This window comes from Thalassophryne amazonica, chromosome 20 (genome assembly GCF_902500255.1).
Source record: "Thalassophryne amazonica chromosome 20, fThaAma1.1, whole genome shotgun sequence".
NCBI classification, from domain to species: domain Eukaryota; kingdom Metazoa; phylum Chordata; class Actinopteri; order Batrachoidiformes; family Batrachoididae; genus Thalassophryne; species Thalassophryne amazonica.
This window is the reverse complement of record NC_047122.1, coordinates 49369908-49386043: the sequence shown is the minus strand read 5'-3', so window position 1 is coordinate 49386043 and position 16136 is coordinate 49369908. Positions and strand designations below refer to the sequence as shown.

The 16136-nt window shown below is 39.6% G+C and overlaps 1 protein-coding gene across 2 annotated transcripts; it reads left to right on the top strand.

Annotated features, from left to right (window-relative positions):
• Positions 1-5063: 5063 nt before the first annotated feature.
• Positions 5064-9662, top strand: abitram (actin binding transcription modulator). Of its 2 annotated transcripts, none has more exons than XM_034160183.1 (6): positions 5064-5242; positions 5413-5464; positions 6869-6998; positions 7091-7167; positions 8418-8487; positions 8582-9662. In XM_034160183.1, the coding sequence occupies exons 1-6, from the start codon at positions 5161-5163 to the stop codon at positions 8696-8698; spliced, it is 528 nt and encodes a 175-aa protein (XP_034016074.1). In that variant the 5' UTR covers positions 5064-5160; the 3' UTR covers positions 8699-9662. The 2 variants fall into 2 exon arrangements, with proteins under 2 accessions (XP_034016074.1, XP_034016073.1); XM_034160182.1 differs by having other exon boundaries at positions 5067-5242; positions 8607-9658.
• Positions 9663-16136: the final 6474 nt, after the last annotated feature.

Genomic DNA, 16136 nt, shown 5'->3' with positions numbered 1-16136 from the left:
CGCAAGCTGAAGCTGAACACTCCTGATCGCTGATCCCTCAGGTGACACTGCACCAAGAACTGGCTTTCATCAATAGCTGATATAACCACAAAAGCAAGGACCTATGTTATCCTCTCACATGCAGTAAATACTTCATCCTCTCATATGCTGTACATTACCTACAGTATCCTCTCACATGTAAATACTTCATCCTCTCACATGCAGTACCTTACCTACGTTATCCTCTCACATGCAGTAAATACTTCATCCTCTCACTTGCGGAACATATATGCACTTCCTCAAGTATTCATACTATATTTCTTTCTCGCACACATATATTCTTGGGTGGCACACTGCCTTCATGGTTAGCACTGTTGTCTCATAGCAAGAGGATTGTGGGTTTTCTTCCCACCTGGTCCTTTCTGTGCGAGGTTTGCATGTTCTGCCTGTGTTTGTATGGGTTCCATCTGGGTGCTTCTTCCCATATCCGAAGTCATGCAGGTTAGATGAATTGGTGACTAAATTAACCATAGGTGCGTGTGTGCGTGTCTTATATGTGGCCCTCTGATAAACATGCGTCCTGTCTGGGATGTACCTTATGACTGCTGGGATACACTCCACCCCTTGTTGATTGGAGTAAGCCAGTATAGAAAATGAGTGTGAATGAATGAATATATGTTCTCATGAGCATGTATAGTTACACATACTTCCTCTCACATACATGCCTTGCCAAACACATATACAGTATATATAGTATAGAGAGTATGCCACTGCATACATGGTTTAGGAGTTTTAAAATTGCTGGAAATTTTTGCACAGAACTGCAAAAATGCAAATACTTCTTATTTATACATAAACATGTCAAGTGCCCGTTTTGAAGCCTTTAAAAATACACCATTTATTTTACAAACCATAATTGCTTTAAAGCAATCTCAATTCATAAGGCACTTTCCAACGTTTAGGTGAACATCAACGACCTGGTGACACTGCGGGATGGATCGTGTGACATGAGGCCCGCGGCTGCATGTGACTATACGTGACCTCACCAAGCAGGGGTCATTCACACGACTCCTGGTTTAGCCTTCTAACAGCAGCTGTTCCATCTTAATCTGGTGGGAAATTTTGAGAAAATGGTTGAAAATGAAGCCAGTTTGCCACACATGGCTGCATATCAAGTTGAAAGGACACTTATTTTGTGTGTCCACTGTTTCCACAGCGGTTTTCTGTTTCATCGCTTAATTAATTGCAGACGCTGGCCTACCACAGATGGAGCAGTACAGGAAAAAGTTGTTACAATTGGTTCTGATGGCAAAACTTTCCAATTCTTGAGTCCAGATATTAAAAAAACCCCCATTGTGCCTGAAAAAACCCAGCAGGACCTTGCTTACTATTCCACATTTTCTCTCAGTAATATGACCACGATGAAGTCATCATTACGTAATCTGTGACCTGCCAGGCCTCCAAAAGATGTTCTCTCAGGGTGGTTCACGTTGGGGAAGCGACCTGTCGGGACAGACATGTTTGGTATGTGAACAAGGGGATTCCTCACATCCAAGGAAAACATGTTTTCATTGCTTACGTACTTAATTCTATACTTTTTATAACATAACAGAATGCAGACTCACAATAACGACTGTCCCTATTCAAATTCATCAAAGCTAAAAACAGCAAATAAAATAATAATAATAATAATAAAGGTTTGCAAACTAGACAGGTGATTGAAATTTATCTTACTGATTATATTTTTAAGTAAAAAAGCATGAAAAACTTTTAAAATGAATTCAGTTTGGATTAGAGTCGTCTGACTGACCTCAGTTATCAGCACAAGTCTGACATCTAGTGGTCAGTGACATTATTGTGCTGGTCATGTTCTTCAGGTCTCATATATTTGGACACTAACAAAGCTACTTTAACAACAGAGAGAGACAGAATTTAAATTCAGATGTGTTTGTCGAGTGTTTAAGCTATATTTTACAATTTTTAAACAGGAATCTAATTTAATCCAAAAGAAAACTAACATGAATAAGAAGATTGAGATGATTATTTTGTCCCATTATGGATTAGACAGCTTTGATTAGACATTAGACATAGCTCGACATATGTCACTTTTCATTATGCTGTATTTAGGGATGGCCTTTGAAAGAGCCTTTTGAAACACTGAATCACTTTCTGAAGCAATTGCTTCAGTTTGAAGATTTTGAAAGTCATGATATTTCTTAATTATGAATCTTCTGTCAATTTATAGCAAATTCCGTATTCATAAGTGCAGATATAGCATAAAGAAACTTTTTAAAATCGTTTCTTCAGACATATTTAAACCTTAAAAACTTCCAAAATTTGAAAAAGTGTGACCACCATTAACATCTGCAAGCGTTTAATTACCACAAAGACTTAGTGTTTTGAGCCTTTTGATAGTAGCATATCCTTTTCTGAACCACTGGTTCATTTAGTATTTCAAGTGTTTTGAAAATAGCGCATCATTTTCTGAACCAATAGGTTCATTTAGTGTTTTGAGTATTTTGAAAACAGATTGTAATTTTCGGAACCATTGGTTCATTTAGTATTTCAAGTGTTTTGAAAATAGCACAACATTTTCTGAACCAGTTGGTTCATTTAGTGTTTTGAGTGTTTTGAAAACAGCATGTAATTTTCTGAACCAGTTGGTTCATTTATTGTTTTGAAAACAGCACTTCATTTTCTGAACCAGTTGGTTCATTTAGTGTCTCAAGCATTTTGATAATAGCATATCCTTTTCTGAACCATTGGTTCATTTAGTATCTAAAGTGTTTTGAAAATAGCACGTCATTTTCTGAACCAGTTGGTTCATTTAGTATTTCAAGTGTTCTGAAAATAGCACATCATTTTCTGAACCAGTTGGTTCAATTAGTGTTTTGAGTGTTTTGAAAATAGCACATCATTTTCTGAACCAGTTGGTTCATTTAGTGTTTTGAAAATAGCACTTCATTTTCCGAAGCATTTGGTCCATTTAGTTTTTCAAGCATTTTTATAATAGCATTTTCTTTTTCTGAACCAGTTAGTTCACTTAGTGTTTTGAGTGTTTTGAAAATAGCATGCCATTTTCTGAACCAGTTGGTCCCTTTTGTGTTTCAAGCATTTTGGTAATAGCATATCCTTTTCTGAACCATTGGTTCATTTAGTATTTCAAGTGTTTTGAAAATAGCACATCATTTTCTGAACCAGTAGGCTTATTTAGTGTTTTGAGTGTTTTGAAAACAGATTGTAATTTTCTGAACCATTGGTTCATTTAGTGTTTTGAATGTTTTGAAAACTGTAATTTTCTGATGGTTCATTTAGTGTCTCAAGCATTTTGATAATAGCATATCCTTTTCTGAACCATTGGTTCATTTATATCTAAAGTGTTTTGAAAATAGCACGTCATTTTTTGAACCAGTTGGTTCATTTAGTGTTTTGAGTGTTTTGAAAACAGACTGTAATTTTCTGAACCAGTTGGTTCATTTAGTGTTTTGAAAATAGCACTTCATTTTCTGAACCAGTTGGTTCATTTAGTGTTTCAAGCATTTTGATAATAGCATATCCTTTTCTGAACCATTGGTTCATTTAGTATCTAAAGTGTTTTAAAAATAGCACATCATTTTCTGAACCATTGGTTCTTAGCATCTAAAGTGTTTTGAAAATAGCACTTCATTTTCTGAACCAGTTGGTCCATTTAGTGTTTCAAGCATTTTGATAATAGCATTTTTTTTTCTGAATCAGTTAGTTCATTTAGTGTTTTGAAAATAGCACTTCATTTTCTCATCCAGTTGGTCCCTTTAGTGTTTCAAGAATTTTGATAATAGCATATCCTTTTCTGAACCATTGGTTCATTTAGTATTTCAAGTGTTTTGAAAATAGCACATCATTTTCTGAACCAGTTGGTTCATTTAGTGTTTTGAAAACAGCATGTAATTTCTGAACCAGTTGGTTTATTTAGTGTTTCAAGCATTTTGATAATAGCATCTTTTTTGTGAACCTGTAGGTTCACAAAATTCAACATGCAAATCCTCCTTGGCTCTGCTGTGGTGACCCAGAGTGAAAACAAGGGAGCATTGGTTCATTTAGTGTTTCACAGACACACTTATCTTCAACCGCTTCCAATTAAGGGTCACGGGAGGCTGGAGCCTATCCCGGCAATCACAGATCGCAAGACAGGGTTCACCCTGGACAGGACGCCAGTCTGTTGCAGGGCCACATATAGACAAACAAACACATTCACACCCGCACACACACCTATGAAGAATTTAAAGTTACCAATTCACCTAACCCACGTCTTTGGATGTGGGAGGAAGCCGGAGCACCCGGAGGGAACCCACGCAAACATGGGGCGAACATGCAAACTCCACACCGAAAGGCCACAGGTGGGAATCAAACCCACGACCTTCTCGCTGTGAGGCAACAGTGCTAACCACTAAACCACAGTGCTGCCATTTAGTGTTTCTGAACCATGATTCACTTAGTGTTTCAGGCATTTTAATAATATCATATTCTTTTCTGAACCTTCAATTCAGTTTTTCTTTTCAGTGTATTTTAATTTATATAGTGCCAAATCACAACGAGGTTGCCTCAAGGCGCTTCACACAAGGTCTAACCTTACCTTTGGGTCATTGTGTTTCAAGCATCCTTTTCTGAACCACTGGTTCATTTAGTGTTTCAAGCAGTTTGATATATTCTTTTCTGAACCCATTGGTTCATTTAGTGTTTCAAGTGTTTTGAAAATAGCACATCATTTTCTGAACCAGTTGGTTCATCTAGTGTTTCAAGCATTTTAACAATAGCGTATCCTTTTCTGATCCATTTGTTCATTTATTATTTTATTTTGAAACAAGTAATAATTTCAGAAGCATTTCGTTAGTTTAGTTTTCCCAGCATTTTGAAAGTAACTGTTCAGTTTGGTTCAAACAAGTAAACAAAATTCCTCCTCTGTTTTCATGTTGGCTTTTTTTTCCTTGTGTATTTTATTATCGACCATGTTGCGCTAAATGTCTAGTAAATGATCGTTTTGTAGTTAAATTAAATATCCGGAACCTTCCACGTCTTTGAAACAGTTTCTGTCCGTCTTCATTTAAAATACGGACTGTTTTGGGTGTTTCATAATTTCTTGTCCGTCGAGTGAAATTATAACACAATCGTTTGTTGTTGCCAATAGCCCCTTCGATCTTTTTAATGGACGACATGGAGCAGAAAGAAACAGAAGTAACGGCTCCGTCAGTTATTGACCGTTACTACACACGTTGGTACAGAGCGGGTAAATGTTTTTAACTGTTCTCGAACTGATGTTAGCTGTTGGCTAACGATAGCTGGACTCGTGTTGAACAAAAAATTAACGTGATACGAAATAAGTTAGTTGAAGAAGTAGCAAACATCTTCATACATATATAATTATTGAAGACTCTGAAAATGACTGTTTTTATTCAGATATGAAAGGGAAACCGTGTGAAGACCACTGCATCCTGCAACATTCAAACAGGTAAGGAGTGACCATGATTCCATACATTTTCGAAATGTTACATTAAGATAAATAAGATAAATTATAATTATTCATTCATAAAGAATAATAAATTTGAAGAATATGTAAAAATATATTTTCAGTAAACAAAAACGGCAGACTCCAGCCTAAAAATGACAAAAGTTGATCACCTTTCAGTTGGTGTCAAATGACCAAATAGGTCATTTGGTAGAGGTGGGTGGATCGACCCTGTATTGGCAGAAACTCAATGATAAATGACTGAATCAGAGGCTAAAAAAAAAAAATGTAATCAGGATGTTCGAAGTGGTGACATCAAGCAAAGTTGTAGTTGTAGGTGGCCATGAACCACTGCAGTCATTTGGATGTCCTGTCGAGATGAAACTACAGCTACATATACTGATTTAATATTGAGTAACCTTTCAGCTGTCCTTTTGATTAACATTTACGCAGTCTTTAGAATCTCTCTGGGCCAAAGGTGTCATTGTTTAACCAAGGTTTGCAATGAAAGTTTCAATGATAAATGGATAAAGTTAAAAGTGTCATTGTTTAACCAAGGTTTGCAATGAAAGTTACAATGATAAATGGATAAAGTTAAAAGTGACACTGTTGATGGCTAAATGAAGCCTCTTTGTTGTGTTGGGGCCAACTAGTAGCCTGACAGTCGGCCCTGAAATGGGCCAGATACTGGCCTCTCTCCCCTAGCCTGTGATTGGTTGGCGGCCGAGACACAGACGTCAGCCTCACTTTGATGGGTTGCGAGAGCTGCTCTCCTATTGGTCCTTTGGGAGTGGGAAATCTCACTCCAAGATGGAGGCCAGTATCCGGCCCAATTCATAGCCAGGCCGGTTGTCGGGCTAACCAACTAGATGCTTCACCGAAAGCTTCACCACTTGAAACCCTGTTAAACTGCTTATTGTACTGCTGGCATCTGCTGGTGAAATAATGTATAGCACATTTACTATGATATTACAAGCTCGAGGCTACATAGCACAATTTCTGTGGACGTGTAAGAAATATAGTTTTTATTGATGAGCTAGATGTAATTTGCAGGATGAAAAAGGCCAAAATTATATGACAGAAGATGCAGGTATGCACAGAAATGGAGGCCTTGTTTGTCCTTGGTCACCACAGTCTGACAGATGATGCAAGCTTCAAACTGAGGTTTAATTTGGACACGCCCATTCTGTTCAACATAAGCCTCAGAGCTTCAGTATCAGATGTAAGATGAATTATTAACATCTGGATTATCTTACTTATTGAGCAACCTCCATTTTCACCTTGTTTCAAAAAAATTGCTTCATTAGTTTCAGTTGGCCTATTAGCATATTTGGTGGAGGTAGTAAAGACGTTAAGTTACCAGACACATTCGTATCAAAGACGTTGACATTTGTTTGTTCTCTGCAGGATATGTGTCGTGACTTTAGCAGAGACTCACCCGATCCTTCAGAATGGACGGACAGTTAAAACCATCAATTACCAGATCAGTAACAGCTGCAGTCGGCTGAACAACAAAGTCTGTGGGAAATCCAAGCGGGTACGTTTATAAAGCCACCGGCGGGTTTTGTTTGACAGTCTGTTTGAAAGTGTCATTCTTGCCTTGAGTCGTAAACATTTCTCCCACACTAGGGGGGGCAGTTCCTCACTGATTTCGCACCTCTTTGTAGGATCACCTGCACAGACGACACTGAATACACAATATACAGGTGAGCTCCCCCCCAAAAAATCATATTGTACATTTTACAGCCAGGTCCATAACTATTTGGACAGTGATTTTTATTTATTTGTGCTTTTTTTGTCATTTTGCATTTGTACACTACAGCAATAGAGCTGAAATGAAACACTGAAGATGTTTAATAAACGTAGAACTTTAATTCAAGGGGTTTAACAAAATATGTTTATTAGCCATTTAGGAATGAGGGACATTTTTTAACAACTAAATTTTCAGGCCTCAAACTGATGCATAAACATTTCCCATACACTGAATAAGTCTTGGATTTAATTTATACCTATTATTATTATTATTATTATTATTATTATTATTATTACTACAAGAAATGCAAGCATTATGGTAAATCTGCTTGGATCAGCCAATAATCAAAACACTGAGTGACTAATTAGGGAAGCCACCAAGAGACCCAGACAACAGATGTAGTTATAGGCTTCTGTGATGGGACAAGAAACTGCATAGTGCGTGTGTTCTGGAACAGAATTATTATTTTATTACATTTTTTTCTTCTTGAAAAGGTTTCTGTTTACAATGACCTGGTGAGGTTCACTTCCTGTCATTCACTTGTTTTTGTAGTTGTTGCCGGGATGAAGCGCCATGTCCTGTTTCACACTGAGAAACAGACCCGGAGCAGACAAACACTGAGGGACTTCTTTAAAAACACTGAGTGTATTGGCATTATTATGCTTTTTCCCCCCTTTTTTGAATTCGCAATTTATTTTTGAGACGATTGATGTCTGAATGGAGCGCAGTGATGAGGGACTTCTTTAAAAATGTGTTTCTTCAGTAATTTTCATGATAAGTACACTAGCACACTGCTTCACTTTAAATATGCAATAAGTCTGTTTCAGGTGATCAGCACGGACCCTCGCTCTCTTAAAAGGCTTTATTTTACTCAGTGTCCCACAGAATGCTGTGTTGTCTTCGTCACCATTTTTTGTGGGAGCGTTACAGCACCACATACAGGTCTGGCATATATCTTGTTTTCAGTGTCCCACAGCTGGAATAGAGCCTTATTAACCAGTTTGGGAATGTGAGTTTTGGGGTGGAACCCAAAACTGGAATCATTAAAATACCATTTCTGTTCGGAACTAACCAGTTGGGAAGCAATTCTGGTTCAAAGCCCTGGTACAGATGTCCAGTTACAAAAACTCACTGTCCAATTACTTTTGGTCCTGAGTGTGTGTTGCTTTTGTCTGGTAAATTCAGTCTCAGCAATCTTTCCAGCTGCATCCGTGGGCGCCTCCTAGAGGTCAACGAGAGTATTTTAGAAACGCCTGCGCTGCTGCTGGAGAAGGTGAGTAACACATTCAAAAATCACATCTGGATACGAAGCACGTTTGTCACCATGACAACAGGAGTGATGCGGGTGACTTCACTGACACCATCAGGTCATGTGTTTAAATCTTGGAACAGCCAGCCACGGAAGGATACATCGCAGTCATCCTGCCAAAGTTCGAGGAGAGCAAGAGCATCACGGAGAAGCTGCTGAGCAGAGAGCAGTTTGAAGACGTCGTCTCCAAGCGGAGCGTCCTCCAGCCTCTCCCCAGCTGATGGAACGTCGCATTCTGTTCGGGTCGGAGCTGTTCTCTCACGTCCCCCGCCAGGTTGAGTGAGGACACGGAGCACGCGACAGAGTGACCCTTACACGTGATTCCTGCTAAAGGACGTGTAAATGTGGACACTTGTGCGTCGTACACGCATCCAGCGTCGCGCTGTGCCTTTAGGTTTTTAATTTAGTTTTTTGTTTGTTTATAGAAATTGTACAGTCACAGAGTGTTATTACTATGTTGTTCCTAATTTCAGGTTTCAGGGAAGTACTTTCTAGATTTGCTGATATCCAATCAGGTCCATAAGTATTTGGACAGCTGTACAATTTGTGTACCTGTGGACACCACAATAGATTTGAAATTGAACTGAAACTGAAGATGTGCTTGTAATGTTCATTTTTCCCCCTGTTAAAATTAATTCAAAGGATTAAAAAAAATAAATAAATTTACCATCTAAGAATCTGACCCTCCATTTTCAGAGGCCATAAGTAATTGGACAAACTAAATGTAGAGATTATTGTTTGTACAAAATCAGTTTTACAGCTAGTTTAGTTGAGGCAGTATTCTGGTCTTCACTGATATTGATCTTTCAAAAATACAAACTAAATCAGTCTGGGGTAGGCAGAAAGAAGTGACAGTTCAAGGAGATGAGTGAGGGAAGTCACCAAGACATCAATGACAACTTTGAAGGAGTTACAGGCTTCTGTGTGAAACAGTGTGTCGTGTAACTTTCAGTGATCTGGTAATGTTCATGTATCCATCCCAATTTGTCTCAATAAAACTGGCTGTTAAAGTGATCATTTTTACAATAATGTTTTAGTTTCGCTAATTACGTATAGTAGTGTTCAGAATAATAGTAGTGCTATGTGACCAAAAAGATTAATCCAGGTTTTGAGTATATTTCTTATTGTTACATGGGAAACAAGGTACCAGTAGATTCTCTGAAATCTTACAAAACCAAGCGTTCATGATATGCACAGTCTTAAGGCTATGAAATTGGGCTATTAGTAAAAAAAAGTAGAAAAGGACCCCCTTTTCTACTTTTTTTTTTTTACTAATTTACTAATACAAAAAGTCCTTTGCTAAGGCCTATCCGGTCCCTGTACGACCGCAGCAGGAGCTTGGTTCGCATTGCCAGTAGTAAGTGAAACCTGTTTCCAGTGCACGTTGGCCTCTGTCAGGGCTACCCTTTGTCACTGGTTCTGTTCATTATTTTTATGGACAGAATTTCTAGGCGCAGCCAGGGTGTAGAGGGGGTCTGGTTTGGGAACCACAGAATCTCCTCTCTGCTGTTTGCAGACAATGTGGTTCTGTTGGCTTCGTCAAATCAGGACGTTCAGCGTGCACTGGGGTGGTTTGCAGCCGAGTGTGAAGCATCCGGGATGAAAATCAGCACCTCCAAATCCAAGGCCATGGTTCTCGACCGGATAAAGGTGCTTTGCCCTCTTCAGGTCGGTGGAATGTCCTTGCCTCAAGTGGAGGAGTTTAAGTATCTCGGGGTCTTGTTCACGAGTGAGGGACGGATGGAGCGTGAGATCGATAGACGGATTGGTGCAGCATCTGCAGTGATGCGGTCGCTGTATCGGACCGTTGTGGTGAAGAGAGAGCTGAGTAGGGGGCAAAGCTCTCGATTTACCGATCGATCTACGTTCCGATCCTCACCTACCTTGTATGGTCATGAGATTTGGCTCATGACCGAAAGAACGAGATCGCGAGTACAAGCGGCCGAGATGAGTTTCCTCCACAGGGTGGCTGGGCGCTCCCTTAGAGATAGAGTGAGGAGCTTGGTCACTCGGGAGGAGCTTGGAGTCGAGCCGCTGCTCCTCCACGTCGAAAGGAGTCAGTTGAGGTGGCTCGGGCATCTTTTCTGGATGCCCCCTGGACGCCTCGCTGGAGAGGTGTTCTGGGCCCGTCCCATTGGGAGGAGGCCCCGGGGAAGACCCAGGACACGCTGGAGGGATAACATCTCTCGGCTGGCTTGGGAACGCCTTGGGGTTCACCCGGATTAGCTGGGGGAGGTGTGTGTGGATCGGGAGGTCTGGGCGGCTTTGCTTGAGCTGCTGCCCCTGCGACCCGACTCCGGATAAAGCGGAAGAAAATGGATGGATGGATGTTACATGGGAAACAAGGTACCAGTAGATTCAGTAGATTCTCACAAATTCAACAAGACCAAGCATTCATGATATACACACTTAGTAAAAAAAAAAGTAGAAAGGGGGGTGTTCACAATAATAGTAGCATCTGCTGTTGACGCTACAAACTCAAAACTGTTATGTTCAAACTGCTTTTTTAGCAATCCTGTGAATCACTAAACTAGTATTTAGTTGTATAACCACAGTTTTTCATGATTTCTTCACATCTGTGAGGCATTAATTTTGTTGGTTTGGAACCAAGATTTTGCTGGTTTACTTAGTGTGCTTGGGGTCATTGTCTTGTTGAAACACCCATTTCAAGGGCATGTCCTCTTCAGCATAAGGCAACATGACCTCTTCAAGTATTTTGACATATCCAAACTGATCCATGATACCTGGTATGTGATATATAGGCTCAACACCATAGTAGCAGAAACATGCCCATATCATGATGCTTGCACCACCATGCTTCACTGTCTTCACTGTGAACTGTGGCTTGAATTCAGAGTTTGGGGGTCGTCTCACAAACTGTCTGCAGCCCTTGGACCCAAAAAGAACAATTTTACTCTAATCAGTCCACAAAATATTCCTCCATTTCTCTTTAGGCCAGTTGATGTGTTCTTTGGCAAATTGTAACCTCTTCTGCACGTCTTTTATTTAACAGAGGGACTTTGCAGGGGATTCTTGCAAATAAATTAGCTTCACACAGGCGTCTTCTAACTGTCACAGCACTTACAGGTAACTCCAGACTGTCTTTGATCATCCTGGTGCCAGTCAATGGGTGAGCCTTTGCCATTCTGGTTATTCTTCTATCCATTTTGATGGTTGTTTTCTTCCCCGCGTCTCTGGGATTTTTTTTTTTTTTTTGGTCCATTTTAAAGCATTGGAGATCATTGTAAATGAACAGCCTATAATTTGCACCTGCGTATAAATTTTCCCCTCTCCAATCAGCTTTTTAATCAAACTATGCTGTTCTTCCGAACAATGTCTTGAACGTCCCATTTTCCTCAGGCTTTCAAAGAGAAAAGCATGTTCAACAGGTGCTGGCTTCATCCTTAATTAGGGGACACCTGATTCACACCTGTTTGTTCCACAAAATTGACAAAGTCACGGACTGAATGCCACACTACTATTATTGTGAACACCCCCTTTTCTACTTTTTTTTTACTAACAGCCCAATTTCATAGCCTTAAGAGTGTGCATATCATCAATGCTTGGTCTTGTTGGATTTGTGAGAATCTACTGAATCTACTGGTACCTTGTTTCCAATGTAACAATAAGAAATATACTCAAAACCTGGATTAATCTTTTTAGTCACATAGCACTATTATTCTGAACACTACTGTATGACCTCTGAAAATGAAGGGAGTGGGCACACATGATGTGCTGTTTTTAAAGCCCTTGAATTAAAGCTGCAAGTCGACACTACAAGCGCATTTTGATTTTCATTTCAATTCCACTGTTGTGTGCAGAGGCAGATAATTACAAATACTGTATACAATAAAGCAGAACTGATGTAATTTATGTTGGTAAATGCCGTGAACAGACATTTTGCAGAATACCAATAAAAAACAACAACAAATGATTTAAGAAAATAATGTTTATTTTTTTATGTCACTTTTATTAACTGATCAAATTTGAAAAGAATAAGATGGTCCAAAACTAAATCTATGATTTCTTCACATCTGTAGCGCTACTACAATAACCAGCATCCTTTGCTGCTCTCACAGTTCCAAGCGTCTCCAAAACTTAATATACACACTTCAGCTTTGTCACTCCGACACACCCACCTAGTACCAAAGTCAACTTAGACTATATATATATATATATATATATATATATATACTCAACAAAAATATAAACAACACTTTTGGTTTTGCTCCCATTTTGTATGAGATGAACTCAACGACCTAAAACTTTCTCCACATACACAATATCACCATTTCCCTCAAATATTGTTCACAAACCAGTCTAAATCTGATAGTGAGCACTTCTCCTTTGCTGAGATAATCTATCCCACCTCACAGCTGTGCCATATCAAGATGCTGATTAGACACCATGATTAGTGCACAGGTGTGCCTTAGACTGCCACAGATGTCGCAAGATTTGAGGGAGCGTGCAATTGGCATGCTGACAGCAGGAATGTCAACCAGAGCTGTTGATCGTGTATTGCAGTGATTTTCAACCTTTTTTGAGCCGCGGTACCCTTTTTATATTTACAAAATCCTGCGGCACACCACCAACCAAAATAATATTATAATGCTATTACCTCTGGTTTTGCGCAATACCAATTATCGCAATAGAAAATCGATACAGAAAACACCGCATTTCGAAAATCCCCAAGCATTTTGCACTCTGATCTCAAGTAGGGCTGTCACGATTAGGAATTTCTGGAGACGATTAATTGTCAGACATATAATTGCGATTGACGAATATATTGTCTATTTTTTTCTTTCTTTTTTATATTCTACTATTATAGTATAATTACACAACTCTGGAAGAACGTTTGGCTTCTGTGAGTGGAGAAACTGGGAATGGTGCAACATTTTTATTTTTATCTTCATTTTACATACAGTCCCAACTTTTTCTGAATTGTGGTTGTTTCTGTTGCATTTCTGAAATTGTTTCTCCTCATCAGTCACGTTTTGTGCTTAAACACTGCATTAAGCTCAAGATTGAACAAATAAATACTCGTACCTTTGGAAAATAACAGCTGTTAAAGTTCAGAGTTCTCACCTGCTTTTTGTGATCTCTGCGTCTGAACATTGTTTTTTTTTTTTGTGGCTCAGTTCATTCATATATTCTCATTTTTTAAATATGTTTTTAAAGATATTTGACCGTTTATTTCATCTCATGATCTCATAAATTCAGCATACGACGCGCACATGGTGTGAACAGGACGGTAACGGCAGAATCACACCTTTAGAGTAGGGGTTGGTGTTAGCACAAATATTGTGAAATACCCCATTTAAAATATGGAGATGGTCATTATGAACCAGAAAATACAAACTATTGTCCAAATGATTGATTCTAACCCCCCTGTACATACCCCCTGAAATCACAAACCGCCAAATTTTACATTTTTCAATCAAAAATGCTGTCCGGCAATAATATAAGGGCCTGTAAACCAACATGAAATTTTTTTAGTAACATTTTCTTTAATAACACAAAAAATACTAATACAGCAATGCTTTGGTTCAAATAATAATCAACATTTAAGGGTGAGTCCATGGAAATTTGAAGTCCCACAGCCCACAGCTAGTCTCGGTCAGCCAGAATTGTATCCATGGCTTTACTAAAGTCATCCAAAGTCACATCTGCATTTGAGGTAATGTTTTTGAGGTACAGTTTCAGATTCACTGCATATGTGTTCATGGGCAGCTTCTTGTGGTCCTTCATGAGGCGAAAGAGGTCAAAGTCGTGATTGACAAGTCGTGTCATGCAGTCAAGAGCTTGTTCAGTGACACTAGTTGCTGTTGTTGTTGCATTGACAAGGAAGTTCGAGTAGATCTTGTCTCTACCCAGTGTGTTCTCTATTTCAGCCCACTGCTTGGTGATGACCCGGTTGAACATCAGAGTTGGATGTACATTGCAGAAAAGGTGGTCTGGGATGTGCTTGGATTCTAGACTCTCTGCTACCAGCTCGTCCACATGGATATTGTGTGCTGTCTGATCTGTTATCACAAAGTCAATTTTCTCGAACAGACTTTTGGATGGGACACCACTTGCTGCCTCCAGAATCTCAAGGACTGCCAATTTGAGAGCTGCTAAGTTTTTCCTGGACTCCGAAGCAATGCTCATGGTGGGTAGTGCCCTGTATGTTCCATTGATCATGATTCCCTGCACAGAAAATGACCCAGCACCCTGTTTTTTTGAGCCATCATCAGAGTAGGTCACCACAACTTGTTCATCAGAGTTCATGATCTCCTTGACAATCTCATCTAGTGCCAGAACTTCGATGCTCTTGCAGGCTTCCCTGATACTCTTGGATTCTGGCAGAGTGTCTAGATCAATTACTTGTGGCTCATCATGTGGCTTTCAGTTTCGTCCAAACATCCGGTTGCCGACCGTTATGACAGATGCTTCAGCCTGGGCTTCGGACATGTGATAACAGCTCTTCAGTTTATCAATAGTCTCATAAAACTCTGGCCTAACTTTTCTTATGCTCTCACGGATGTGCTGGTATTTTAGAGGCAGTTTGTCTCCTGGTTGAGTGAGAGTGACTGTGGAAGACAACCTGCACTTCTTTGTCTGACTCTGAGTCTCCTCAGTCTCAGCTGCACTGGAGCATTCATCACAGGATGAGAAGGCCGCATCTGTGTCCATACTGTGGTCACCTTCCTCTGACTGGTCACTGTCCTCAAAATAGGCAACTGGCTGGCTCAGCTCCTTTTCTTTTTCAGCTTCTTCTCTCATTTGATCAATGGCTTGCATCTCCTTTTGCCTGTGCTCCATTGTCTTCATCCATTTGCGGTCAACAAAGTCTTCACAGTACATTTTCCTTTCAGCTCTCTGATCACTGAGAAAGTTCCACTCCATGTCACTCATCTTTACACCATGCTTCAGCTCCAGTTTCCTGCGTATTACAGGGTCCTGACAGAAGATGTCAAACACCTCCAGTGTTCGACTGTTGAATGTCTCTGCTCTTTTGGAGAAACTATCATTTTGTCGCTGTTTTCGTGTCTGAACCAGAGTCAGAAAGTCACCATACAGCTTCAAAATGTGCTTCTTTATGTGCCTGGTGTGGATGGTGTACAGGTTGCAAAACAGCCAGTGTTCCTGGACCAGTTCAGCAAGCAGCTGAGCTGCTGCATCCCTTGATCGTTGGGCCTGGCCGGCCCGCTTTGGCTGCAAAAGATACAGCATGTTCTGTATGATGTCCTTGCCTGTTGGAAGCATTCCACTTGGAAACTCTGCCTTCTCTATGTAGTCCACACCACAAAGTGTCTTTTTGGCCTGTGATCTTGTAAAGGGTGTACTACTACTACTACTACTACTACTACTACTAGAAGCCATTTTTTCACTTGCGACAAGTTGAAATGTTCAAGATCTGAAATAGGGAAATGATATTATTGATAAACTATTATTACTGTTTATGCCTGGGTTTCAATTCTGCAAATTGTGCTGAAAATGAAAATGAATCTGTGCATACAACTTATATTTAAAGTTATAACCACACTTTTCAACAGTTTTCTGTACTGAATATATCCGCAAAAAGGATAAAAATCATATTTTTGGTATTTTTTGAGGGTACTCACATTCAC